Here is a 27466-nt window from a genome sequence, read left to right as displayed (position 1 = left end):
CCGGTCACTTTATTTTGTAGTTGAAACAGTTGACTTGGCGATTTCTTGTGCTCAATCGATAGAATAGAAGTAATACTAGTGAAATAGCTGAGAATTTGGTCGACTGGAATATTGTAATTGGCCTAAAATGGGAGTCAAAGTCGGCAAAATCGCCGATTCGTAAATATTGCTGACACATCAAAATTCACGAGAGCATAATTTCGTCAATTTTCCATCAAATTTCGTACTTTTTGTTTTATTACATTCACAAAAAGATTCTCTACCATTTCATAAGAAAAAATAAAAAAAATTTTTTTTTTAAATTCTTGGACACTGGGGCACCACTTCAGATTTTGGCCTTGGACCCTGAAAGGGTTAAAAAAAAAAAAAAAAAAAAAAGGATGCAGCATCAATCTACTGGTACTTAATTTTGCACTATATGACCTATACAGGTGTAGCTCACTTTTTAATATACAATAAAAATACAGTAATACTGCATGTAACCATGTAACTTAAAGTTACATGCAGAAACTAATGAATAACTCGATATATATCCAGTTACGTGTATTAAGAATTGCTCACTTTATATTAGGATTATTCCTATATACTTTCACTATTCCATTTTTTATTCCTTCCATTAAGTGTTTAGTTCAGAAAATATATACAATACATAGAAATTACACACTATTTACATTTAAAATAAATTATATATGAAATGTACTATTTACCTTTATCTTTACTAGTATCATACTCATTGTGACGCATCATGTAAAGCATGTAAAAAATTACTCCAAGCAAAAATAGTGCAACAACTGAGTCTGTTTTTGCCCTTTCAATACGTGCTAACTTCCTCTCCTGATATATTTTATGTCGAATTTTTGCACCCTCTCTTCTCTCACGATTAAAATCATAATGAGCCTTTGACCATTCATCAAAGTTAAAAATAGGAGTATGTCCCATTGTAATTGGAGAACTGTTTTTCTTTCTTTGTGATTTATAAAGTTTTGCTGCATACTGCTCTGCTTCAGCTGGAGTTGCAGCTGGTGAAATATTAAAAAATCCCTTGTCATACATCTTCCTCTTTTGAAAGTTTCCCAAAACTTCATAAGCTTCTGTTATCTCTCGGAACTTGACAGAAGCATCCTCAGTTCCTTTATACTGGTCAGGATGATAGGTTTTGGATAAGTTGTAATAAGCCTTTTTCACCTGAAACAGAAATAGTATTTTAATACGTATTCTATACAGCACTTAATAGATAAAATTAAATGGTAAAAATCTGTGACTTCACATTTATTCAGACTAATTTGTACTGCACTTTGGGAGTCCAAAACTCCTGTACAATGAATGAAAAGGAAGCTATGGTTGCAAAGTGACAGCAACAAGTATTGCATATAATTTTGCTATGAAAATGCTGGTCAACTCTGTTGGATATCCTTGAATTAATCTTCTCGAAAAACATAAAGGAAGGAGGTAATATGATATGGATAGACATAATTATGGAAGGAGGTAATATGATATTGATGGGCATATCTGGAGTATAACTGGAGAATGTTCTGGGAGTCAACACCCCCATGGCCAGGACTTGACCAGGCCTTGTGGTGGATCAGGGTCTGATCAACCTGGCTGTTACTGCTGGCTGCACACAAATCAACATATGAACCACAGCCCAGCTGGTTAGGTACTGACTTTACGTGCCTGTCCAGCTCCCTCTTGAAGACAACCAGGGGTCTATTGGTAATCCCCCTTATGTATGCTAGGAGGCAGTTGAACAGTCTTGGGCCCCCCAATTATTATTATTATAATCAAAAAGAAGCGCTAATTATTATTATAATAAAAAAAGAAGCGCTAAGCCACAAGGGCTATACAGCGCTGCAGGGTAGGGAAGGAAGCGAGGGTATTGGATGGCAGAAGGGAGGAGGGATGATCAGCAGGTTACAGAAAACAGCTGGGCAGGGGATAGTACGGGGGTAGAGGGTAGCAAGAGATTGAAGTAGAAAGGGCTGAAGGTATCAGAATTTGTGAAGTAAGTCAGTTGTTGTCAAAAAGTCAATGAGAGAGTCCGGATGAAAGGTGGGTCCATCAGCAAGAAGGGAAGGTAAAGAGAGAGCAGCGGAGCGAAGACGACGACAGAGGTAAATTATGAGTGCTCGTTGATAAAGTGGGAAGTCCAACAGAACGTGGCTGACTGATAATGGAGCTTGGCAATTCTCACAGAGAGGAGCAAGACGCCTCTCCATGAGATATCCATGAGTAAGACGAGTATGGCCAATGCGAAAACGGGAGAGAGTAGTCTCCCAACCTCGACACTGGTGATAAGAAGACGGCCAGTAACCTATACTCGGTTTAATTGATTGAAGTTTGTTGCCGAGCATAGTAGACCAACGTTGTTGCCAACGGGTGTGAAGGTGGGAAGATATTGCAGCAAAATAGTCCGTAAATGGAATACCTCTATAAGAAACTGGTAGGTCATGTACTGCTGACCGCGCAGCAGTGTCTGCCTGTTCATTGCCCTGTACGTCAACATGACCAGGGACCCAACAAAAAACAATATCTTTATGCTTGGTAAAGATGCGGCGTAGCCAAAGTTGGATAGGGAGGACTAAGGGGTGAGGTGTATCAAATTTTTGTATAGCCTGTAAAGCACTAAGGGAGTCTGAGACAACCACAAATGATGACACAGGCATAGATGCAATACGGATAAGTGCTGTAAGGATGGCTTAATGACAACAGCATTCTCCATAGCTATCAATCGGGCTTTAGAAGATCCTACTCAACCGATACCTCCCTTATTAATCTGATGGATTACCTGAGAACTGAAATGTCAAAAGGGAACCTCATAGGTATGGTAACCTTAGACCTGCAAAAGGCCTTCGATACTGTCAACCACAATATATTATGTAAGAAACTTCAAGCTATCGGTATAGGTTCTGTAGACTGGTTTAAGTCCTACCTTAGCAACAGGAGACAAATAGTCAAAATCAACAAAACGGAATCAGAACCCCTGCCGATAACATGTGGAGTTCCCCAAGGTAGTATTCTGGGTCCCTTACTATTCTTATGTTATGTCAATGATATGCCTATCAGTGTCAAGTGCAAACTCCTACTGTATGCAGATGACAGTGCTCTGTTAGTGACAGGTAAAGACCCACAAGATATTGCTAATGTTTTAACACTGGAACTGGAGTCCTGCAGCAAATGGTTAGTAGACAACAAACTATCAATTACACCTAGGGAAAACTGAAGCCATTCTCTTTGGAACGAAACATAAACTGAGAAGGGTAAATAATTTTAATGTTCAGTGTAATGGGGAGTCCATCACTTTGGTTTCATCAGTTAAATATCTGGGAATCCCCTTTGACCCATGCATGTCAGGAGAATTGATAGGGAACAGTGTAGTAAAGAAAGCGAATGCCAGGCTGAAGTTCCTGTATAGACAAGCACAGTGTCTACCTACTGAGGCTCGCAGGACCCTATGTCTAGCCCTTATACAATGCCATATGGATTACGCTTGCTCTTCTTGGTACTCTGCCTTGACAAAAAAACTGAAAGATAGACTGCAAATCACCCAGAACAAAATCGTAAGATTCATCCTGAGGCTGGGACCAAGAGAACATGTAGGCCAGGATGAATTACAGCAGTTGGATATGCTGAATGTTGAAGACAGAGTAAAACAACTGAAGCTAAATCATGTTTATAAAATTGCTCACGAACAGTGTCCAGAATATCTTGCTGTCAATTTTGTCAAGGTTGGGAACCAAAGCAATCATAGTACTAGGGGGAGAGAGCACAACTTTGTAGTACCCACAGTCAGTGGCCAGGCTTCAAACACCTTTTATTGTACAGCAATAAAGGAATGGAACAGACTACCCACAAATGTCAAGGCCAGTCATAGCTTGAACCAGTTCAAGAAGACTGCCAAAAAGTGTCTGATGAATGAAGCAACAGATAGGGAGGGGAATGATTTTCTATTTTTTAGCTAAAATACGTGTAAATTTTACCTTATCCCTAGTAATGACCCTCGTATTGTAGATAGTCGTAATGACCCTCGGGTAGTAGATAGTCTTAATGACCCTCGTATTGTAGATAGTCTTAATGACCCTCGTGTAGTAGATAGTCTTTTTAGTATGATAATAAGATGTTATCTTCATTATAGAATAATAAGAAAATATTATAACCTTTATATTATAATAATAAGGTAAAAGGACCCCAATGGAAATAAGTCACTCTGTCTGACTTTTTTGGGTTATCCTAGGTTCTCTACACATATGCTGCTATGTATGATAATTCTATGTAACTGTATTGTGTATACCTGAATAAATTTACTTACTTACTTACTTACTTACTTATATAATTCAGCAGTAAAAATACTAGCCGAAGATAGTAAATGCCCTTGTACGACGCTGTCCGGAAACACTGCTGCGAATCCTACGCCGTCAGAAGACTTAGAGCCATCTGTGTACACAGCAATGGCATAAGAATGAGAGTGAAAGTGGTCAAGAAAAAGAGAGCGGGAAGCGACCGTAGACAGTTGGGTTTTCGAGCAAGACTCGAACAGCTGGAACTTCCCAGGGGGGTAGGGAAAAGTGAGATGCTACAGGTACATAGAAAGGTGATAGTTGAAGAGAAGACAAGAGCGAATGAAGGCGAAGAGAGAAGGGACGGAGTAAACAGGGGCGGCGAACAAATAAAGAATGTCTACTAATATCAGTGATCATTCTATAAATGGAAGGATTGCGGAGATCATGAGAGCGTACATAGTAGCGCAGGCAATGGGCATCACGGCGATCGGATAAGGATGGAACGTTCGCTTCTGCATAGAGGCTCTCGACAGGGGAAGAGCGAAAAGCACCAAGGCATAAACGTAATCCTTGGTGATGAATGGGGTTAAGGCTAGAGAGAGTAGCAGGAGATGCCTCTGAATAGATCTGGTCACCATAATCAAGTTTCGATAAAATAAGGGTGGAATGTAGGCGAAGGAGGGTTCGACGATCAGCTCCCCATGAAAGATGAGCAAGGGTTTTAAGAAGGTTCAGCCGGCTGTGACAAGTTGCCTTCAGAGAGGTAATGTGAGGTTTCCAGGATAACCTACGATCAAAGAGGAGGCCCAGAAACTTGACTGTATCACGTTCAGGGAAACGGGAGCCATAGAGGTACAAAGGATGATCGGAGATGACAGAGCGTCTAGTGAAAGTAATTTGGTGGGTTTTAGTGCTAGAAAATTTAAACCCACGTGTGGTGGCCCAATTGGAAACACGGTCGACTGCATGTTGGAGAGAAACTGTAATGAGGTGACAGTCAGCGCCTGCACAGGCAATAGCGAAGTCATCAACATAGAGTGATGACCAAATATTTGATGGAAGACTAGAGGCCAAATCATTAATAGCAAGGAGAAAAAGTGTTGTGCTCAGAACACATCCCTGGGGGACACCTTCAGCTTGGATAAAGTCCGGGGAGAGCACATTATTAACCCGAACACGGAAATGCCTGTCAGTTAAAAAGTTCTTAAGGAAGGATGGTAGATTGCCTCGAAGGCCTAAGGAGTGGGCTTGGGCTAAAATATTATACCTCCAAGTTGTGTCATATGCCTTCTCAAGGTCAAAAAATATGGCAATAACCGAGTGGTTATTCGCAAAGGCATTACGAACATACGTATCCAAGCGTAGTAAGGGGTCTATGGTAGAACGTCCCTTACGAAAGCCATATTGACGAGTGGAAAGACTGTTGTGTGTTTCTAAATACCACACTAAACGTCTATTTACTAGGCGTTCCATTACTTTGCAAACTGCACTGGTAAGAGCAATGGGACGATAGTGGGAGGTTTCATGTCCCGTAGTGCCTGGTTTGCTGAAAGGGAGAACAATGGCGGATTTCCACAGCTGTGGAAGAACTCCTTGTGACCAAATAAGATTGTAAAGGCGTAATAGGACTGCAAGGGCTGACTGATGTAAATGTTGTAGCATACGAATATGAATGTCGTCGGGCCCAGCTGCCGATGATCGACAAGCTGAGTGTGTTGCCTCCAGTTCTTGAAGTGTAAAAGGCACATTATACTGTTCTTCTCTGAGAGAAGAAAAGTCCAAGGGTGCTAACTCTCTGGCAGACTTTGAGGAAAGAAATGAGGGGCATAGATGGAGTCCCTGAGAAAAACGGACCAGACGATTGCCAATTTCATTGGCAACATCTAGTGGGTTTGCTATATCAACACTGGCAACCCGCAGAACAGGAGCCGGGTCAGGAGAATATTTACCACTCAGTTTTCGTACTTTTTTCCAGACTGCACTCATAGAGGAAGCAGAGGTGATGGTGGAAACATAATCTCGCCAGCAAGTGCGTTTAGCATCATGGATGACACGGCGAGCGATCGCACGCTTCTGTTTAAAATCAAGGAGTCTCTCTGTGGTTCTATTGTACCGATACCTGCCCCATGCAGCGCGTTTCAAACGTACTGCACGAGCACAAGCAGGAGACCACCAAGGCACGCATTTCTGAGAATGCCTGCCCGAAGTTTGGGGTATAGAATGAGAAGCTGCGGTGAAAACGGAGGACGAGAAGAGGTGTAAAAGCTCATCGATGGAGGATGAAGAAGGAACCTCTTTAAAAACAGTTAGGTGTGAGTAAAGGTTCCAATTTGCCTGATCAAATTGCCAGCGTGGGGTGCGAAGAGGTGGCGAATATGAAGGGGAAGTAAGAATGATTGGGAAATGATCGCTGTCATGTAAGTCCGGGAGAACAGACCAAGTGAAGTCTAATGCGGCGGAGGAAGAGCAGACTGAGAGATCGATGCAAGAGAGAGTATGAGTCCGAGGATCAAAATGGGTGTGAGTACCTGTATTTAAAACATGGAGGGGGTGGGTGGTAAGAAAAGCCTCTAACTGAATTCCACGGGAATCACAGTGAGACCCCCCCAGAGGAAATGGTGGGCATTAAAATCACCAAGTAACAGAATCGGTGGCGGTAATGACGAAACAAGAAAGGCAATATCCAGAATAGATAATGCCCGAGAAGGAGAGAGATATAAAGAACAGAGCATATACCACCTATGTAAGTGGATACGGGCTGTTGTGTAATGCAGCGAAGTATGAACAAATAGCTGATGGTACGGAATATCAGTGCGTAGAAGAAGGGCACTTTCATTAAAGGTCCCTTCAGGAAAAGGATCTGAAGAATACAATAAATTATAGCCTGAGATGGGAGAAATAACAGCAGAGTGTAATTTTGGTTCCTGTAAGCAAACACCAACAGGGGCAAACTGGGAGAGTAACATCTGAAGCTCACCCCGATTACCCCTGAGGCCGCGTATATTCCACTGTAAATAGGCCATGATTGGCAATGATAAAGATACTTGAAATCCGCAGGTAAGGGTTCCTACGGACTAGAGGGGTTAGAAAAGTCCACATGCGGAGGCAGTGGAAAACGTTCAAGCAGCGAAGGAACGGTGCGCTGTGAAGAAAGGGGTTGCGCAGATGGAGTAGAGGAGAGAGAAAGAGAGGAAGGTGGATCAGTGTCCATTGATGGTTTGGTCTCTGCAATATATTCAGAGATTGCTTCAAGTGTTTCGGAATTCAGAGACGTCGTATGGGAGACAATAATGGAAATGGTAGGGGGAGGATGAGTAAAGATTGGAACTGTATTGGACTGTACCAAGGTAGGGGGGAGGGCGAAAGGGTGGAGGGAACTGGAGAAGCGTGGCAGGGGACAGAAGAGGCAGAAACCTGGGAGGTGGCAGAAGAGGAAGAAACTTGGGAGGGAACAGGGGAGGAAGATACAGTACGAGGAGGAGGGTGAACCTCTACACTTGTAACTGAGCCAGTGAGAGGGGGAGAACCAGGGACAGAGACAGGGAGGGTAAAATGAGGAGGTGGAAGATGGGTAGGAGGTGTTAACGGACCCTTTTTTGACTTTTGAGAAGTAGAGGGACGATTGGGAGGAGGTGTCGTACGAGGTCTCGTCGATACTGAGGCTTGTGAAAGAGAACACGAAGAAGCGAGATCAGACTGAGGCGTTGAAGTAGGGACGTCTGAGCCGAGGACAGCAAAAGGATTAGATACAGGAGTGACTATGGGAGAGGTAACCACAGAGGTGGGTGTAGAAGATGGGATACCAGAAGTGGGGGGACGTTTTGAAACACGGGAATAAGAAACACATGGGAGTCTCCCTTGGAGGCGGAGATGAGAAACTGCCATGGCATAAGGGAGACCTTCTGTCTCTTTGAGGTAACGGACTTCCCACTCGTTTAAATAGACTTGACAATGGCGAGAGTACGAAGGGTGAGCCACATGACAGTTAAGGCAAGAGGGAGATCGATTGCAAGACGTATTAGAATGGTCATCAGCACCACAGACTGGGCATTCGGCGATAGATCTGCAATATTTCGCTGGATGGCCAAATCGCCAGCAATTTCTACACTGTTGTGGTGTAGGGATCACCTTTCGAACTTGTAACCGATGTCCTGCTATATAAACTGAGGATGGGAGTTCTCGGCTGTCAAAAGTTAAACGAGCCACATTGCTAGGGTATCGTCTCCGCCCGCGGGCAGGAAGAACGTAAGTGTCTACCTTGAGGATTGGGAGATCTTGGAGTTCCAGCTGTTCAAGAATGTCAGTGCCACATGTCTGGAAATTTTGTTGAACTATGGTATGGGGGAGAATGACGGTACCACTACAAGAATTGAGGGAATGATGTTTTTCAAGAGTGACAGGAACAGTATCGATATGGGAAAGACCAGAGAGCTCATGAGCCTGGGTAGCATTCTGTACGGTGATGATGCGCGTACCGCTCTTAAGAGCATGAAAAGAAATATCTTTCCCAACATGGCGTAGGAGTGCCTTGCCAATACTGTGGTCAGAAAGATAGGCAGTAGAGGAAGTCGGTCGTAAAGTGAAGAATTTAGTCCATTGTTCAGTCTGAAACTGAGCGTGGAAAGGTAGTGAAGGACGTGTCGATCGTTTCTGAGAAGAACGAGAAGGTGGAGAAGTATCATCAGCAGGTAATTGTCGTTTGCATTTAGGCGTGGGACCAGAGTTGGTCCGATGTGGAACGGGTCGGCGATTTGAAAATTGCCGCACCGTAGAGGGAGAGGCCAGAAGCATAGTCAGAGAGCGAAGGTCCGATAAATCGAAGGAGTCAGTCGAGGCCTCAGTACCTGAAGCGGGTGAGAAAACAGCACCGGCAAGAGGTACAGAGGCATGAGGAGTGTCTGAAGAGTGGTCCAAAGACGAGGCGGGGTCAGAACGGGGTGCGATATCAAAAAGGGGCCCGGGGGTAGTAGGTTCATCGACTAGGGCTGCCATGGTTAGGTTACTTCTTTCTTCTTGTTTTTAAGAAAAAAAAAGAAAGAAGAAAAGAAAATAAAAATAAAAAAAAGAATAAAAAAAGGGGGGACCGGGGAGGGATAGTTCCTAGGAGGAATGAAAGGGCCAGAAATCTCCCTCCGTGCCCAAGAGGACCTCAGCACCGCAAGTAGCGCAGATGCAGCATGGAACCTGTGCCATACCCTACCCATCATGCTAGTAAACTAACAATCCGGGATAGCAACCTCACATCTGCCGAGCTACCTCGGTGGACAAAAGAGAGGGCGGCCGGATATCCGCCACAAAGCATACCTCCTTTGGCCACCACCCCCGGAATCCGAAAGGTGGCTTCCAGAGATACACTCGTCGCCCGAAAGACACCCAAAGCTACTCCGGGATACCGGAGAGGGATCGGGACATCCCCAGGCGATCCAGATTCCACGGCAAACTACGCCACCGCCAAGAACCTCAACGGAATGGGATGGACCCCGGTATCCTTTCCCCTACCTAGGAACTAGCGCGCCTGTGGGAGAAATCCCAAAGGCCAAAAAGAGGAAGGACAAAAGGGAGGGGTGGGGAGGAGGAGGAGGAGGAAAGGAAAAAGGAGAGGATGGGGAGGATGGGATAGGGGAGGGGAGATTGGGGGGTAATTAGGTTCGGTCTGAGGAAGAAGACCGACAGGGCTAATTCCTCAGACCAAGAGCCTCTTCACCACGCCAAGGAGCCCCCCTTGAAGAGGAAAGAAGCGCTAAGCCACAAGGGCTATACAGCTTGGGCTCCCAATACTTATAACGCCCCTGCTTTTCATTGGGGGGATGTTGCACCGCCTGTTGAGTCTTTTGCTTTCATAAGGAGTGATTTCTATGTACAAATTTGGGACTAGTCCCTCTAAGATTTTCCAAGTGTATATTGTCATGTATCTTTCTCACCTGCACTCCAAGGAGTACAGGTTAAGGGACTTCAACCATTCCCAGTAATTTAAGTGCTTTACTGTACAGTACTTATACATGCAGTGAAAGCTCTCTGTATAGTCTCCACGTCTGCAATTTCTCCTGCCTTGAAAGGGGCCACTAATGCACAGCAATGTTCCAGCCTCAAGAGAACAAGCAATTAGAAGAGAATCATCAGTGGCTTGGCATCCCTAGTTTCAAGGGTTCTTATTATTCATCCTATCATTTTCCTAGCAGATGTGGTAGAAAAATTGTTGTGATCTTTAAAAGTGAGATTCTCTGACATTATCACTCCCAGGTCCTTCACATTAGTTTTTCACTCTATTGTGGTTGGAATTTGTTTTATAGTCTGATCTATTTTTTATTTCTTTTAGTTTTCCATAGCAAAGTAATTGAAATTTGTCTTTATTGAACTTCATATTGTTTTCTGAAGCCCATTTAAAAACTTGGTTAATGACCACTTGGAGATGTGCAGTGTCCTCAATAGATGATACTCATGAAAATTCTAGTATCCTCAGCAGAGGAGGACATAGTGCTGTAACTTACATCTCCAATCTCTATGTCAGATATGAGGATGAGGAAAAGGATGGGAGAGAGTACTGTACCTTGTGGAACAGAGCTTTTCACTGCAGCTGCCTCTGATTTTACTGTTTACTGTTACTCTCTCTGCTCTATTTGTTAGGAAGTTATGGATTCATCCACCCACTTTTCCTGTTATTCCTTTATCACGCATTTTGTATGTATTATGCCATGATCGCACTTGTTGAAGGCTTTCGCCAAATCTGCGTATATAGTAGACTGTTATATTACATGGTTTTATCTGGCATGTTTTGGTTATTGCACTACTGAAAAATTGAGGCACAATTTTATACAACACTTTGTAAAATTAACTTAACATGGTTCGATTTGCGGGAGGGGAAAAAATTTGGAGCGTCGCCTGTGGGATACTTCCCCAACTCAGGCCTCTGCCTGGCTGTGGGGTATTATTATTATAATCAAAAAGAAGCGCTAAGCCACAAGGGCTATACAGTGCTGCAGGGTAGGGAAGGAAGCGAGGGTATTGGGTGGCAGAAGGGAGGAGGGATGATCAGTAGGTTACAGAAAACAGCGGGGCAGGGGATAGTACGGGGGTAGAGGGTAGCAAGAGATTGAGGTAGAAAGGGCTGAAGGTATCAGAATTTGTGAAGTAAGTCAGTTGTTGTCAAAAAGTCAATGAGAGAGTCCGGATGAAAGGTGGGTCCATCAGCGAGAAGGGAATGTAAAGAGAGAGCAGCAGAGCGAAGACGACGATGGAGGTAAATTCTGCGTGCTCGTTGATAAAGTGGGAAGTCCAACAGAATGTGGCTGACTGATAATGGAGCCTGGTAATTCTCACAGAGAGGAGCAGGGCGCCTCTCCATGAGATATCCATGAGTAAGACGAGTATGGTCAATGCGAAGACGAGAGAGAGTAGACTCCCAACCTCGACACTGGTGATAAGAAGACAGCCAGTAACCTATACTCGGTTTAATAGATTGAAGTTTGTTACCGAGCATAGTAGACCAACGTTCTTGCCAACGGGTGTGAAGGTGGGAAGATATTGCAGCAAAATAGTCCGTAAATGGAATACCTCTATATGAAACTGGTAGGTCATGTACTGCTGACCGCGCAGCAGTGTCTGCCTGTTCATTGCCCTGTATGTCAACATGACCAGGGACGCAACAAAAAACTATCTTTATGCTTGGTAAAGATGCGGCGTAGCCAAAGTTGGATACAGAGGACTAAGGGGTGAGGTGTATCAAATTTCTGTATAGCCTGTAAAGCGCTAAGGGAGTCTGAGACAACCACAAATGATGACACAGGCATAGATGCAATATGGATAAGTGCTGCAAGGATGGCATACAATTCAGCAGTAAAAATACTAGCCGAAGATAGTAAATGCCCTCGTACGACGCTGTCCGGAAACACTGCTGCGAATCCTATGCCATCAGAAGACTTAGAGCCATCTGTGTACACAGCAATGGCATGAGAATGAGAGTGGAAGTGGTCAAGAAAAAGAGAGCGGGAAGCGACCATAGACAGTTGGGCTTTCGAGCAAGGGAGAGAGAAAGAACAGACTCGAAGAGCTGGAACTTCCAAGGGGGGTAGGGAAAAGTGAGATGCTACATGAACATAGAAAGGTGGTAATTGAAGAGAAGACAAGAGCGAATGAAGGCTGTGGGTTAGACCACTGAGATAAGGAAGGCCTGAAAAAGTGTGTTGTTTATCACTGGCTAATTTTAAACATTAAGTTGCATAAGTTGCATAATATTAAGTTTTCTGGTGAAAGTGCTTCAATTGACCATACAGCAGCAAGTAATTTTCCTGCTGAATTGCAGGAAATTATTTCTAAGGATGGCTATGAACCACATCAAGTGTTTAATTCTGACGAGACAAGTGTTTTTTGGAAGAAAATGCCAACAAGAACTTATATCAGTCAGTAAGAGAGAAGTGCATTGGGCTTCAAGACAGCAAAGGATCGGTTCACCTTGTTCCTTTGCGGTAACGCATCAGGTGATTTCAAGTGTAAGCCCATGGTTATTTACTGCTCTAAGAATCCTTGTGCTTTGAAAGGTGAAGATAAAATCACCTTACCAGTAATTTGGAGGTCAAACCAGTCAGCATGGATGACAGAGGAAATATTTATTGAGTGGTTTAAGCATCACTATTCCTGAAGTCAGTTTTACCTGCACATCAAGAACCTTGCATTCAAGGCTCTCTTCATTCTTGATAATTCATGTACTCATCCACAAGCTTTGCTGGATGTGACCCCACATGTAAAAGTTGTATTTTTACCTTCAAATACAACATCTTTAATACAACCACTGGATTAGGGAGTTATTAAGTCATTCAAATGTAACTACACAAAAAAAGTTATGAAAAAAACTAGTTGCATCAATGGACTCTGACTCCAACCTGGCAGTATCAAGTTTCTGGAATAAATTTAACACTGCAGATACTATCACCCATGCTAGAAGTGCATGGAATGAAGTGCCCCAATCAACATTAAATGCAGGCTGGGGAAAGTTATGGCCTTCTGTGGTTAATTCTTTGTCTGGTTTTCCTTGCTTGAGAGTCAGGTTCAGGAAATTGTTTAGCTGGCAGGGAGATTACCAGGTGATGGTTTTGAAGATGTGAATGAGCTCTCAGATGATGATGAAGACAGGAGTCCAGAGGAAATATTGGCAGAGCTCGATGCACAGATACAAGGGAGCCACATAACAGAAGATGAAGAACAACCTGAAGAAAATTATTCTAATCAAAAAGAACGCTAAACCACAAGGGCTATACAGCGCTGCAGGGCAGGGATGGAAGCGAGGGTATCGGGCGGCAAAAGGGGGGGAGGGATGATTAGTAGGTTACAGAAAACAGCGGGGCAGGGGATAGTGCGGGGGTAGAGGGTAGCAAGAGATTGAGGTAGAAAGAGCTGAGGGGAGTGCTAAAGGTATCATCATCAGAGTTTGTAGAGTAAGTCAGTTGTTGTTAAAAAGTCAATGAGAGAGTCCGGATGAAAGGAGGGTCCATCAGCAAGAAGGGAAGGTAAAGAGAGAGCAGCAGAGCGAAGACGACGACGGAGGTAAATTCTGCGCACTCGTTGATAGAGTGGGCAGTCTAACAGAATGTGGCTGACCGATACTGGAACCTGACAATTCTCACAGAGAAGAGCAGGGCACCTCTCCATGAGATATCCATGAGTAAGACGAGTGTGGCCAATGCGAAGGCGGGAGAGAGTAGTCTCCCAACCTCGACAGTGATGACAAGAAGATGGCCAGTAACCTATACTCGGTTTAATAGAACGAAGTTTGTTATTGAGCAGAGCAGACCAATGTTGCTGCCAACGGGTGTGAAGGTGGGTAGCTATAACAGCAAAATAGTCCGTGAATGGAACACCTCTACATGAAACTGGAAGGTCATGTACTGCTGACCATGCAGCAGTGTCTGCCTGTTCATTGCCCTGTACGTCAACATGACCAGGGACCCAACAAAAAACAACATCTTTATGCTTGGTAGAGATACGGCGTAACCAAAGTTGGATACGGAGAACTAGGGGGTTAGGTGAATCAAAATTTTGTATAGCCTGTAAAGCACGAAGGGAGTCTGAAACAACCACAAATGATGACACAGGCAAAGATGCAATATGGATAAGTGCTGCAAGAATGGCATACAATTCAGCAGTAAAAATGCTAGCCAAAGACAGTAAATGCCCTCGCATGACACTGTCCGGAAACACTGCTGCAAATCCGTCACCATCAGAAGACTTAGAGCCATCTGTGTACACTGCGATGGCATGAGAATGAGAGTGGAAGTGGTCAAGAAAAAGAGAGCGGGAAGCTGCCGTAGGCAATTGGGCTTTTGAGCAAGGGAGAAAGAACAGACTCGAACAGCTGGAACTTCCCAGGGGGGAAGGAAAAGTGAGATGCTACATGAACATAGAAAGGTGGCAACTGAAGGTAAGACAAGAGCGAATGTAGGTGAAGAGAAAAGGGACGGAGCAAACAGGGGCGGCGAACAAATAATTTCTACTAATATCGGTGACTATTCTATAAATGGAAGGATTGCGGAGATCATGAGAGTGTACATAGTAGCAGAGGCAATAGGCATCACGGCGATCAGACAAGGATGGAACATTCACTTCTGCATAGAGGTTCTCAACAGGGGAAGAGCGAAAAAGCACCAAGGCTTTATATAAACGTAATCCCTGATGATGGATGGAATTAAGGCTAGAGAGAGTAGCAGGAGAGGCTGCTGAATAGATCTGGTCACCATAATCGAGTTTCAATAAAATGAGGGCTGAATGTAGGCGAAGGAGAGTTCGATGATCAGCTCCCCATGAAAGATGTTGACGTGTACTTGGCTCTGTGAAGACCTGTTTGCGCGCTCTCTAGAATTGAAGCAAGATGCCCTCCATCGAGCAACTTTACCAACAGCTTAAGGAAGAATTGAGGTTGGCGAATATGGAAATTCGGCGACTGACCGAGGAAAACAAAAAGATTCGGAGTAGTCCTCCTGTTTTGAGTCCTCAGGTCAAGAAGGGAAACTGGTCAGTGGCTGGACAGCAGGGTAAGAAGTTGATGATCAAGAAGACGAATGGAAAGGTAGAAACGATGAAGAAGAAAGAGACTGCCGTGGAAACTGTTGTGGAAACATCCAATACATTCTCAGTGCTACCCGACGAATGTGAGTCGACTACTGGGAACGTCACGACGAAAGACATTAAGGAAGGTACGAATATTGTTGTTGTTGGGGATAGCCAAGTTAGGTATATGGATAGGGCTTTCTGCTTGAAGGACAGGAGTAGGAGACAGAGAGTTTGCTTTCCTGGGGCTGGGATGGAGGATATTGTTAGCCGTCTGGATGACATCATGAAAGGTAATGGGAGCAATCCTATTATCTGTCTCAGTGCTGGAGGCAACGATGTTGGCAGACGTAGGAGTGAGGACCTGATTAGCAGGTATAGGTCAGCAATAGAAATAATTAGAAGTAAGGGTGGGAACCCTCTCATATGTGGTATTTTGCCAAGGAGGGGAGTTGGAAATGAATGGTTGTCCAGGGCAATTGGTGTCAATTGCTGGCTGGACAAATACTGTAAGGAAAATGCGGTAACATTCATTGACAACTGGGACCTCTTCTATGGCAGAAATGACATGTATGCTAGGGATGGGGTTCACTTATCTAGGTGTGGGGTGGGAGCACTGGCAACTGCAGTGGAGGGAGCAGTTAGGACTTTAAACTAGGAATAGTTAGTGGTATGGGTTTTGGCAGGAAAACAGTGAAGTCCCAGTGTAGTAATATTACGAGTTCTAGGGGAACTAGTAATAATAAGAACGAGATAGATATTGAAAAGCCAGGGACCTTGGGTGATAAGGACAGTAATAGGTTTAGGAGAAAAATAGAAATGAGCAGGAAGGGTAAAGAGAAAGGAGAGTCTTTCAATGTTTATTATGCTAATTGCCGTAGTGCTAGGAATAAGATGGACGAGTTGAGATTAGTTGCTAGTGTAGGTAACATTGATGTATTTGCCTTAACTGAGACGTGGTTTAATTCAAAAAGTCGGGACATGCCTGCAGAATGTCATATTCAGGGTTTTAAATTGTTCCAAGAAGATAGAAGTATTGGGAGGGGGGGTGGGGTGGCATTGTATGTCCGAGATCGCTTGAACTGTTGCATAAAAACGGGTATTAAGTCTGAAGTAACACATACAGAGTCTGTTTGGATAGAATTTTCAGAGGGGCATGAAAAACTGATTTTAGGAGTGATATACCGTCCCCCAAACTTAGATAGGGGCCAAGGGAAACTACTATGGGAGGAAATTGTTAAGGCCACAAGGCACGATAATGTAGTAATTCTAGGAGACTTTAACTTTAGTCATGTTGATTGGAATTTCTTGACTGGGAATTTAGAATCATACGACTTCTTAGAAGTATTTCAGGATTGTTTTTTGAAGCAGTTTGTGACAGAACCTACAAGGGGAAATAACCTGCTTGACTTAGTTATGGCAAACAATGAATCCCTTGTTAATAATTTAGAAATTTCAGAGGAACTGGGTGCTAGCGACCACAAATCAATTACATTTAGCATTGAATGGAAGTACGATAGTAGCGATAACTCAGTAACAGTCCCAGATTTTCGCTTAGCAGATTACGATGGGCTTAGAGAACACTTATCATCTGTTGACTGGGGTAACGAAGAGAGCTATCAATATGACAGTTTTCTGAACACTATACATGCTGCTCAAAGAGCGTTTATCCCATATAAAGAAATTAGATCAAATAGAAATGACCCAAAATGGATGAATAATAGGCTGAAATATCTACTAGGGCATAAGAAAGGAATTTATAGGCATATCAAAAGAGGTGAGGGTCATCTTATGAATCAGTATATTGACATTAAGAGGGACATTAAAAAGGGGATAAGAAAAGCTAAAAGGGACTATGAAATCAAAGTTGCTAGGGATTCTAAAACTAACCCAAAAAGTTTTTTCCAGGTCTATAGAACAAAAGTTAGAGATAAGATAGGTCCCCTTAAAAATAACTATGGGCACCTTACTGACAAAGAGAATGAAATGTGCTTGATTTTAAATAATTATTTTCTCTCAGTTTTTACACAGGAAGACACTAACAATATTCCAGTAATTAATTTTTACAGTGGGCTAGAAGAAGATAAATTATGTAACATCACAGTCACTAGTGAGATGGTTGTGAAGCAGATAAGACAGACTGAAGCAAAATAAGTCGCCGGGTCCTGATGAGGTTTTTTCAAGGGTTCTTAAGGAATGCAAAATGGAACTCTGTGAACCATTAACTAATATTTTTAATTTATCTCTTCAAACAGGTGTAGTGTCTGATATGTGGAAGATGGCTAATGTAACTCCTATTTTTAAAACAGGGGACAAGTCGTTACCGTCAAATTACCGCCCAATAAGCCTGACCTCAATTGTAGGCAAATTACTAGTCAATTATAGCTGAGATTATAAGAAGCCATCTCGATAAGCATAGCTTGATTAATGATACTCAGCATGGATTCACAAGAGGCCGGTCTTGTCTAACTAATTTATTAACTTTCTTCAGTAAAGCTTTTGAGGCTGTTGACCACAATAAAGAATTTGATATTATTTACTTAGATTTTAGTAAGGCTTTTGATAGAGTTCCGCACCATAGACTGTTAAAGAAAGTGGCAGCTCATGGCATTGGGGGAAAAGTGCTCTCATGGATCGAGTCATGGCTCACTGACAGGAAGCAGAGAGTGTCCATAAATGGGGTTAAATCCGAGTGGGGATCTGTAACAAGTGGCGTTCCACAGGGATCAGTCTTGGGCCCGTTGTTGTTTATAATATATATCAATGATCTTGATGGAATTACTAGTGATATGAGCAAATTCGCCGATGACACAAAGATAGGTAGGATAATTGATTCAAACGTAGATGTTATGGAACTTCAGGAGGATTTAAACAAACTCTATTCTTGGTCAGAAAAGTGGCAGATGCAGTTCAATGTAGATAAATGCAAGGTTCTGAAGCTTGGGAGTGCCCATAACCCTAGTACTTATAAGTTAAATGATGTAGAACTTAGCCATACAGATTGCGAAAAGGACTTGGGGGTTATGGTGAGCAGCAACCTTAAACCAAGACAGCAATGCCTAAGCGTACATAATAAGGCAAATAGATTACTGGGATTTATATCAAGAAGTGTAAGCAACAGAAGTCCAGAGGTCATACTGCAGCTTTATACATCATTAGTAAGGCCTCACCTAGATTATGCAGCTCAGTTCTGGTCTCCGTATTACAAAATGGACATAAATTCGTTAGAAAACATTCAGCGTAGGATGACTAAATTAATACATAACATTAGAAATCTTCCTTATGAAGAAAGATTGAAGACTCTTAAGTTACATTCACTTGTTAGACGAAGAATGAGGGGAGACCTGATCGAAGTGTATAAGTGGAAGATAGGTATTAATAAAGGGGATGTTAATAAGGTCTTGAGGATGTCTCTCCAAGAGAGAACCCGCAGTAATGGATTTAAATTAGATAAGTTTAGATTTAGAAAGGACATAGGAAAGTATTGGTTTGGAAATAGGGTAGTTGATGAGTGGAACAGTCTACCTAGTTGGGTTATTGAGGCTGGGACTTTGGGTAGTTTCAAATCTAGGTTGGATAAGTACATGAGTGGGAGGGGTTGGATTTGAGTGGGACTTTCACATCAGAGCTTATTTCTTGGGTGGCATTGAAAATTGGGTTGGGCAAATGTTTTGTTAGTGGGATGAATTGTAAAGGACCTGCCTAGTATGGGCCAGCAGGCCTCCTGCAGTGTTCCTCCTTTCTTATGTTCTTATGAGCAAGGGTTTTAAGAAGGTTCAGCCGGCTGTGACAAGTTGCTTTCAGAGAGGTAATGCGAGGTTTCCAGGATAACCTACAGTCAAAAAGAAAGCCTAGAAACCTGACTATCATGTTCAGGGATACGTGAGCCATAAAGGTACAAAGGATGATCGGAAATGACAGAGTGTCTAGTGAAAGTAATTTGGCGAGTTTTGGTACTGGAAAATTTAAATCCATGCATGGTGACCCAATTAGAAACATGGTCGACCACATGCTGGAGAGAAACTGTAATGAGGTGACAGTCAGGGCCTGCACAAGCAATAGTGAAGTCATCACCATAGAGTGACGACTAAATATTAGATGGAAGACTAGAGGCCAAATCATTTATAACAAGGAGAAAAAGTGTTGTGCTCAGAACACATCCCTGGGGGACACCTTCACCTTGGTCTGGGGAGAGCACATTATTAACCCGAACACGGAAATGTCTGTCGGTTAAAAAGTTCTTTAGGAAGGATGGTAGATTGCCTCGGAGGCCTAAGGAGTGGGCTTGGGCCAAAATATTATACCTCCAAATTGTGTCATACGCCTTCTCAAGGTCAAAAAATATGGCAATAACCGAGTGGTTATTCGCAAAGGCATTACAAATATACGTATCCAAGCGTAGTAAGGGGTCTATGGTAGAACGGCCCTTATGAAAGCCATATTGACTAGTGGAGAGACTGTTGTGTGTCTCTAAATACCACATTAAAAGTCAATTTACCAGACGTTCCATCACATTGCAAACTGCACTGGTAAGAGCAATGGGACGATAGTGGGAGGCATCATGTCCCGTAGTACCCGGTTTGCAGAACGGGAGAACAATGGCAGATTTCCACAGCTGGGAAAGAACTCCTTGTGACCAAATAAGATTGAAAAGGTGTAAGAGAACTGCAAGGGCTGACTTATGTAAATGTTGTAACATCCGAATATGAATGTCGTCATGCCCAGCTGCCGATGATCGGCAAGCTGAGAGTGTCGCCTCTAGTTCTTGAAGTGTAAAAGGCATATTATACAGTTTTTCTTTGAGAGAAGAAAAGTCCAAGGGGGCTAACTCTCTGGCAGACTTTGAGGAAAGAAATGAGGGGCATAGATGGAGCCCCTGAGAAATACGGACCAGATGATTGCCAATTTCAATGGCAACATCAAGAGGGTTTGCTATATCAACACCGGCAACCCACAGAACAGGAGCCGGGTCAGGAGAGTATTTACCACTCAATTTCCACACTTTTTTCCTGACTGTACTCATAGAGGAAGCAGAGGTGATGGTGGAAACAATCTCGCCAGCAAGTGCGTTTAGCGTCATGAATGACATGGCGAGCGACCGCATGCTTCTTCTTAAACTCAAGAAGTCTCTCAGCGGTTCTATTGTACCGGTACCTGCCCCACGCAGAGCGTTTCAAACGTACTGCACAAGCACAAGCAGGAGACCACCAAGGCACGCACTTCTGAGAATGCCTGCCCTGGTTGATCAGGCTCTGATCCACCAGGAGGCCTGGTCACAGACCAGGCCGCGGGGGCGTTGACCCCCGGAACTCTCTCCAGGTATAGAATGAGAAGCTGCGGTAAAAACTGAGGACGAGAAGAGGTGTAAAAGCTCGTCAATGGAGGACGAAGGAGGAACCTCACTAAAAGCAGCTAGTTGTGAGTAAAGGTCCCAATTTGCCTGATCAAATTGCCAGCGTGGGCTACGGAGAGGTGGTGAATATGAAGAAGTAAGAATGATTGGAAAATGATCGCTGTCATGTAAGTCCGGGAGAACAGACCAGGTGAAGTCTAGTGCGGTAGAGGAAGAGCAGACTGAGAGATCAATGCAAGATAGAGTATGAGTACAAGGATCAAAATGGGTTGGAGTACCTGTATTTAAAACATGGAGGGGGTGGAAAGCAAGAAAAGCCTCCAACTGAATGCCATGGGAATCACAGTGAGACCCCCAGAAGAAATGATGGGCATTAAAATCGCCAAGTAACAGAAGTGGTGATGGTAAGGACGAAACAAGAAAGACAACATCCGGGATAGATTATGCTCAAGAAGGAGAGAGATACAAAGAACAGAGTGTATACCACCTATGCAAGTGGATACGGGCTGCTGTGTAATGCAGCAAAGTACGAACAAATAGCTGATGGTACGGAATATCAGTGCATAGAAGGGCACTTTCATTAAAGGTCCCATCACTAAAAGGATCCGAAGATTACAATAAATTATAGCCTGAGATGGGATAGATAACTGCAGAGTGTAATTTTGGTTCTTGTAAGCAAACACCAACAGGAGAAAACTGGGAGAGCAACATCTGAAGCTCACCCCGATTACCCCTGAGGCCACGGATATTCCACTGTAAATAGGCCATGATTGGCAACGATAAAGATACCAAAAATCCGCAGGTAAGGGTACCTACGGACTAGAGGGGTTAGAAAAGTCCACATGGGGCGGTAGCGGAAAACATTCAAGCAGCGAAGGAATGGTGCGCTGCGAAGAAAGGAGTTGCGCAGATGGAGGAGAGGAAAGAGAAGGGACAGGGGGTGGATCAGTGTCCATTGATGGTTTGGTCTCTGCAATATATTCAGAGATAGCTTCAAGTGTTTCGGAATTCAATAACGTCGCATGGGAGACAATATTGGAGATGGAAGGAGGAGGGTGAGTAAAGATTGGAACCGTAACAGACTGTACCAAAGTAGGGGTGGACGAAAGGGTGGAGGGAACTGGAAAAGTAGTGTGGGAGAGGACTGAAGAGGCAGAAACCTGGGAGGTGGCAGAAGAGGGAGAAACTGGGGAGATGGCAGAAGAGGAAGAAACTGGGGAGGGGACAGAGGAGGAAGGCACAGCACGAGGAGGAGGGTGAGCCTCCACACTTGTAACAGAGCCAGTGAGAGGGGAAGAACAAGGTACAGAGACCAGGAAAGTAAAATTTGGAGGTGGAAGAAGTGAAGGAGGGGGTTAAAGGGGATTTGAGCAATGGAGATTTTTTGGACTTCTGAGAAGTAGAGGGACAATTGGGAGGTGGTGTCGTACGAGGTCTTGTTGATACCGGGGCTTGCGAGGGAAAACACGAAGAAGTGAGAACAGACTGAGGTGTTGAAGTAGGAACTTCTGAGCCCAGGACAGCAAAAGAATTAGAGACAGAAGTGACTATGGGAGGGGTAACCACAGAGGAAGTTGCAGAAGATGAAACTGCAGAAGTGGGGGGACGTTTAGAAACATGAGAATAAGAAATACGGGGCAGTCTCCCTTGGAGGCGCAGTTGAGAAACTGCCATAGAATAAGGGAGACCTTTAGCTTCTTTGAGGCAAGGGATTTCTCACTCATTTAAGTAGACCTGGCAATGGCGAGAGTAAGAAGGGTGAGCCTCATGACAATTAAGAAAAGAGGGAGGTCGACTACAAGACGTATTAGAATGGTCATCAGCACCACAGCCTGGGCATTCGGCTATAGATCTGCAATATTTTGCAGGGTGACCAAATCGCCAGCAGTTTCTACACTGTTGCGGTGTAGGGATCACCTTTCAAACGTGTAAATGATGTCCTGCTACAAAAACAGAGGATGGGAGTTCACGGCTGTCTAAAGTTAATCGAGCTACATTGCAAGGATAACGTTTCCGCCCGCGGGCAGGAAGGACGTAAGTGTCTACTTTGAGGATTGGGAGATCTTGGAGTTCCAGCTGTTCAAGAATGTCATTGCCACATGTCTGGAAATTCTGTTGGATTATGGTATGGGGCAGAATAACAGTACCACTACAAGAATTGAGGGAATGATGTTTTTCGATAGTGACAGGAATAGTATCGACATGTGAAAGAAGAGAAAGATCACGAGCTTGGGTGGCATTCTGGACAGTGATGATGCGGGTACCGCTCTTGAGAGCATGAAAGGAAATATCTCTACCAACATGGCATAGGAGTGCCTTGCCAATACTATGGTCGGAAAGATAGGCAATAGAGGAAGTCGGTCGTAAAGTAAAGAATTTAGTCCATTGTGCATTCCGAAACCGAGCGTGGAAATGGAGAGCATGACATGTCGGTCTTTTCTGAGTAGAATGAGAAGGTGGCAAAGAAGTATCATCAGGCAATTGTCGTTGACGTTTAGAAGTGGGACCGGAGTTGGTCCGACATGAGACGGGCTGGCGATTCGAATATTGCCGCACCGTAGAGGGAGAGGCCGGAAGCATAGTCAAAGGAGAGCGGAGGTCAGACAAATCGAAGGAGTCAGTCGAAACCCCAGCACCTGAAGCAGGTGATGAAACAACACCAGCAAGAGGTACAGGGGCCTTAGGAGTGTCCGAAGAGTGGTCGAAAGACGAGGTGGGGTCAGAACAGGATGCGGTAACAATAAGGTGCCCGGGGGTAGCGGGGTCGTGGATTGGGTCCTCCATGGTTAGGTTACTTCTTTATTTTTGTTTTTAAGAAAAAAAAAGAAAGTAGAAAATAAAAATAAAAAAAAGAATAAAAAAATGGGGGACTGGGGAGGGATAGTTCCTAGGAGGAATGAAAGGGCCAGAAATCTCCCTCTGCGCCCAAGAGGACCTCAGCACTGCAAGTAGCGCAGATGCGGCATGGAACCCGTGCCATACCCTACCCTTTATGCCAGTAAATCAGCAATCCAGGATAGCAACCTCACATCTGCCAAGCTACCTCGGTGGACAAAAGAGAGGGCGGCCGGATATCCGCCACAAAGCATATCTCCTTTGGCCACCACCCCCGGAATCCGAAAGGCAGCCTCCAGAGATACACCCGTCGCCCGAAAGACACCCAAAGCCACCCCCCGGAGACTAGAGAGGGATTGGGACATCCCCAGGCGATCCAGATTCCACAGCAAACTACACCACCACCAAGAACCTCAACGGAATGGGATGGACCCCAGTACCCTTTCCCCTACCCAGGAACTAGCATGCCTGTGGGAAAAATCCCAAAGGCCAAAAAGAGGAAGGGTAAAAGGGAGTGGTGGGGAGGAGGAGGAAAGGAAAGAGAGGATGGGATAGGGAAAGGGGGGATTGGGGGGTAATTAGGTTCAGTCTGAGGACGGAGACCAACAGGTCTAATTCCTCAGACCAAGAGCCTCTTCACCAGGCCAAGGAGCCCCCCTTGAAGAGGACCTGAAGAAAAACAGTTAACATTGCAGCAGTTAAACTAGCAGACTTTTTCACTGAAGAGGACCCTGACAAATCTAAAAGCAGTGCTTTGAAATGGGGTCTAGACCAAATGAAGATGCCTTACCATCAGCTGTATAATGTACTGCAGGGTAAAAGAGCCCAGACATCCATTCCAGAATTTATGCACACTCTAATACAACCATCAACTTTAGTACCAGAACTTCTGCCATCCACTTCTGCCTACAACAACCACCATCCACCTCAGTCCAGTAGGGCCAAACCATGCATCCCCACTCTCTTCACAATCATCCACAAACACCAGCACCCACAATTTAAGGTAAGAAATACATGTACTAATATTTCTGTCACATTTGTAGTCCCATAAGTTCTTCAGCTTATCTAACACAGTTTTCCTAACACGGCGTTTTCAGGAATGTAACTACCGTGTAATATAACGGTCCTCCAGTGCATCGAAGACCATGTCATAGTGGTCCAGTAGTTGTGAGAGGCAGGAGTGACTTGTTCTAAGCCCATGCTGCCCTGGGTTGTGCAAATGATGGGTATGAAAGTGGTTGGCAATCTAGCTTCTTAGAACCATTTCAAAGATTTTTATGATGTGGATGGACACAAAGGAAGATGGTAATATAATACGGATGGACATAAAGGAAGGAGGTAATATGATATGGATGGACATAAATGGAGATTATATGATATGGATGGACATAAATGGAGATAATATGATATGGATGGACATAAATGGAGATAATATGATATGGAGGGACATAAATGGAGATATGATATGGAGGGACATAAATGGTAGTAGGTTGGTAGACAGCAACTGCCCAGGGAGGTACTACCGTCCTGCCAAGCGAGTGTAAAACGGAAACCTGTAATTGTTTTACATGATGGTAGGATTGCTGGTGTCCATTTTTCTGTCTCATAAACATGCAAGGTTTCGGGTACATCTTGCTACTTCTACTTACACTTAGGTCACACTGCACATACATGTACAAGTGGAACAGAATTCTTCCTCCATAAGCCATGCGTGTTGTAAGAGGCGACTAAAATGCCGGGAGCAAAGGGCTAGTAACCTCTTCTCCTGTATATATTACTAAATGTAAAAGGAGAAACTTTCATTTTTCCTTTTGGGCCACCCCGCCTCGGTGGGATACGGCCGGTGTGTTGAAAGTGTTGAAATGATATGGAGGGACGTAAATGGAGATAATATGATATGGAGGGACATATATGGAGATAATATGATATGGATGGACATAAATGGAGATAATATGATATGGAGGGACATAAATGGAGATAATATGATATGGAGGGACATAAATGGAGATATGATATGGATGAACATAAATGGAGATAATATGATATGGATGAACATAAATGGAGATAACATGATATGGAGGGACATAAATGGAGATAATATGATATGGAGGGACATAAAGGAAGGAGGTAACATAATACAGATGATTATAAAGAAAGGATGGAGATTAAAAGATTGAAATAAATAAATCAATGACGAAATAAATTGATCTTGTTTACATCTGTGAGCATTCACTATGTAAGATGCAATGGGCACTGCCTTCAGTGCTGCAAAGAAGATATATTTGTCTCTGTATACAAGCTCTTGGCTAAGGAAGACTAAAAAGCCCTGAGACAATTGTAATCCTTGACATGGAATGACATTAGTGTAGTTAGGGAAGGCAAGAAACATACTTGGTCTGTTTTATAGCTTAGATAAGATCAGGGTTGAATGAAGGCAATGATGGTTTTTGTCTATCAGCTGCTCAAGAAAAATGAGCTATAGTTTTAAATATTCTCAGACAACTAAGGTAATAAGGGAATTCCATGACATTCAACAACCAAACAAAAGTTCAATAAAATTTAACCGTATCATGTACTGAAATTAGTGGAAGCACACAGGTGGTGTCCCTCATTTTATACTATCCAACAGATGTTTTCCAGTATCTGATAGATGTGTTCTACTAATAGACGTGTTCTACTATCTGACAGATGTATTCTTCTATCTGACAGATGCATTCTATCTGACAGATGCTGTCTACCATCTGATAGATGCATTCTATTATCTGATAGATGCATTCTATTATCTGACAGATGCATTCTATTATCTGATAGATGCATTCTATTATCTGACAGATGCATTCTACCATCTGATAGATGCATTCTATTATCTGAGAGATTCATTCTATTATCTGACAGATGCACTCTACCATCTGATAGATGCATTCGACTACCTGACAGATGCATTCTACTATCTGACAGATGCATTTTATTATCTGATAGATGCATTCTACTATCTGACAGATGTTTAATACTATCGGATAGACGAGTTCCTGACCGATGGCAAAAAATTTATTTGTATATATTTTTTTTATACCTGTGCCTGTGTAGCTTTAGGGGAGAGTTGAAGAATGTCATAGTAGTTCTTGCGTTCTTGGTGTCTGCCTCCACCAGATATTGCCTTTAGCTGCTGATAGATAACATTATTATTATTATTATAATCAAGGGGGAAGCGCTAAACCCGGAGGATTATACAGCGCCTGGGGGGGGGGGATGTGGAAGGCATTCAGGCTTAATTCGGGGAACTGGAGCACAGATCCAATTCCCTAAATCAAGAGCCCCTCACCAACATCAAGGAACCTTCCTTGAGGGGTGATAGATAACAGAACCAGAAGCTGCTAGTAGCCTGGGGTCATGATAAACACACTTTTCCATCAAACCACGACAGACACTATAATTCCTCAAAATAGTGCTTAAATTAACATTAAATTTCTTCCTACAAATCATAGTCAATATATAACAAACAACATAGATGACTGAGCTATCAAATTCTTCACAAATTCTGTATTTTTCTTTTCTTTTTCTTTGTTGGGGTTATCAGGGCCACTGACAGTATAAGGAGTATCGAACCCGACTTCTCGATGGTACGAGGAAGATTGTTGCCCAAGGCTGGGCGATGAGAGAAAAGGAACAAAAGTTCCTTTGTAAACAGAAACAGAAACTTGAAGTTTCCAATTAGATCCAGTAGACTCCCCCGGGCAAGCCCCGGCAGAGAGGGACGCCCACACTCCCACCTGAGTTCAGTAACCGGCTTCCCACCAAAGACCGATAAAGAATTATAAGCAGAGCGGAAAAAATGGAGCTGGGTAAAGTAAGCCGATGAACAGGTGCCCCTCCTGTAGAGTGCCCGGCTGGCAAAATAGATGAGGAAAAGCGTCCCAGTGAGAAAGTGGGGAATTTGTCACTGATACTGTTGTTTTTTAAAACA

General features: G+C 43.6%; 1 protein-coding gene across 1 annotated transcript; it reads right to left on the bottom strand.

The window, feature by feature from the left end:
• LOC128696747 (dnaJ homolog subfamily C member 30, mitochondrial-like) lies at positions 1 to 27466 on the bottom strand. The gene is made up of 3 exons (XM_070094529.1): positions 26864 to 27466; positions 26576 to 26681; positions 1 to 1185 (listed from the first exon to the last, which is right to left on the bottom strand). The coding sequence occupies exons 1-3, from the start codon at positions 26983 to 26985 to the stop codon at positions 700 to 702; spliced, it is 714 nt and encodes a 237-aa protein (XP_069950630.1). The 5' UTR covers positions 26986 to 27466; the 3' UTR covers positions 1 to 699.

The sequence above is a fragment of the Cherax quadricarinatus genome, chromosome 46 (assembly GCF_038502225.1).
Source record: "Cherax quadricarinatus isolate ZL_2023a chromosome 46, ASM3850222v1, whole genome shotgun sequence".
Taxonomy (NCBI): Eukaryota; Metazoa; Arthropoda; class Malacostraca; order Decapoda; family Parastacidae; genus Cherax; species Cherax quadricarinatus.
This window is presented reverse-complemented; position numbering and strand designations above follow the sequence as displayed.

Excerpts from the sequence above, each read along its gene's own strand:
- LOC128696747 (XM_070094529.1), bottom strand. The coding sequence starts at position 26,985 with ATGATTTGTAGGAAGAAATTTAATGTTAATTTAAGCACTATTTTGAGG. Across the intron at positions 26,682-26,863 it reads CTACTAGCAGCTTCTGGTTC|TGTTATCTATCAGCAGCTAA; the intron begins TGTTATCTATCA and ends TAATAATAATAA. Across the intron at positions 1,186-26,575 it reads CTAAAGCTACACAGGCACAG|GTGAAAAAGGCTTATTACAA; the intron begins GTATAAAAAAAA and ends TTTCTGTTTCAG.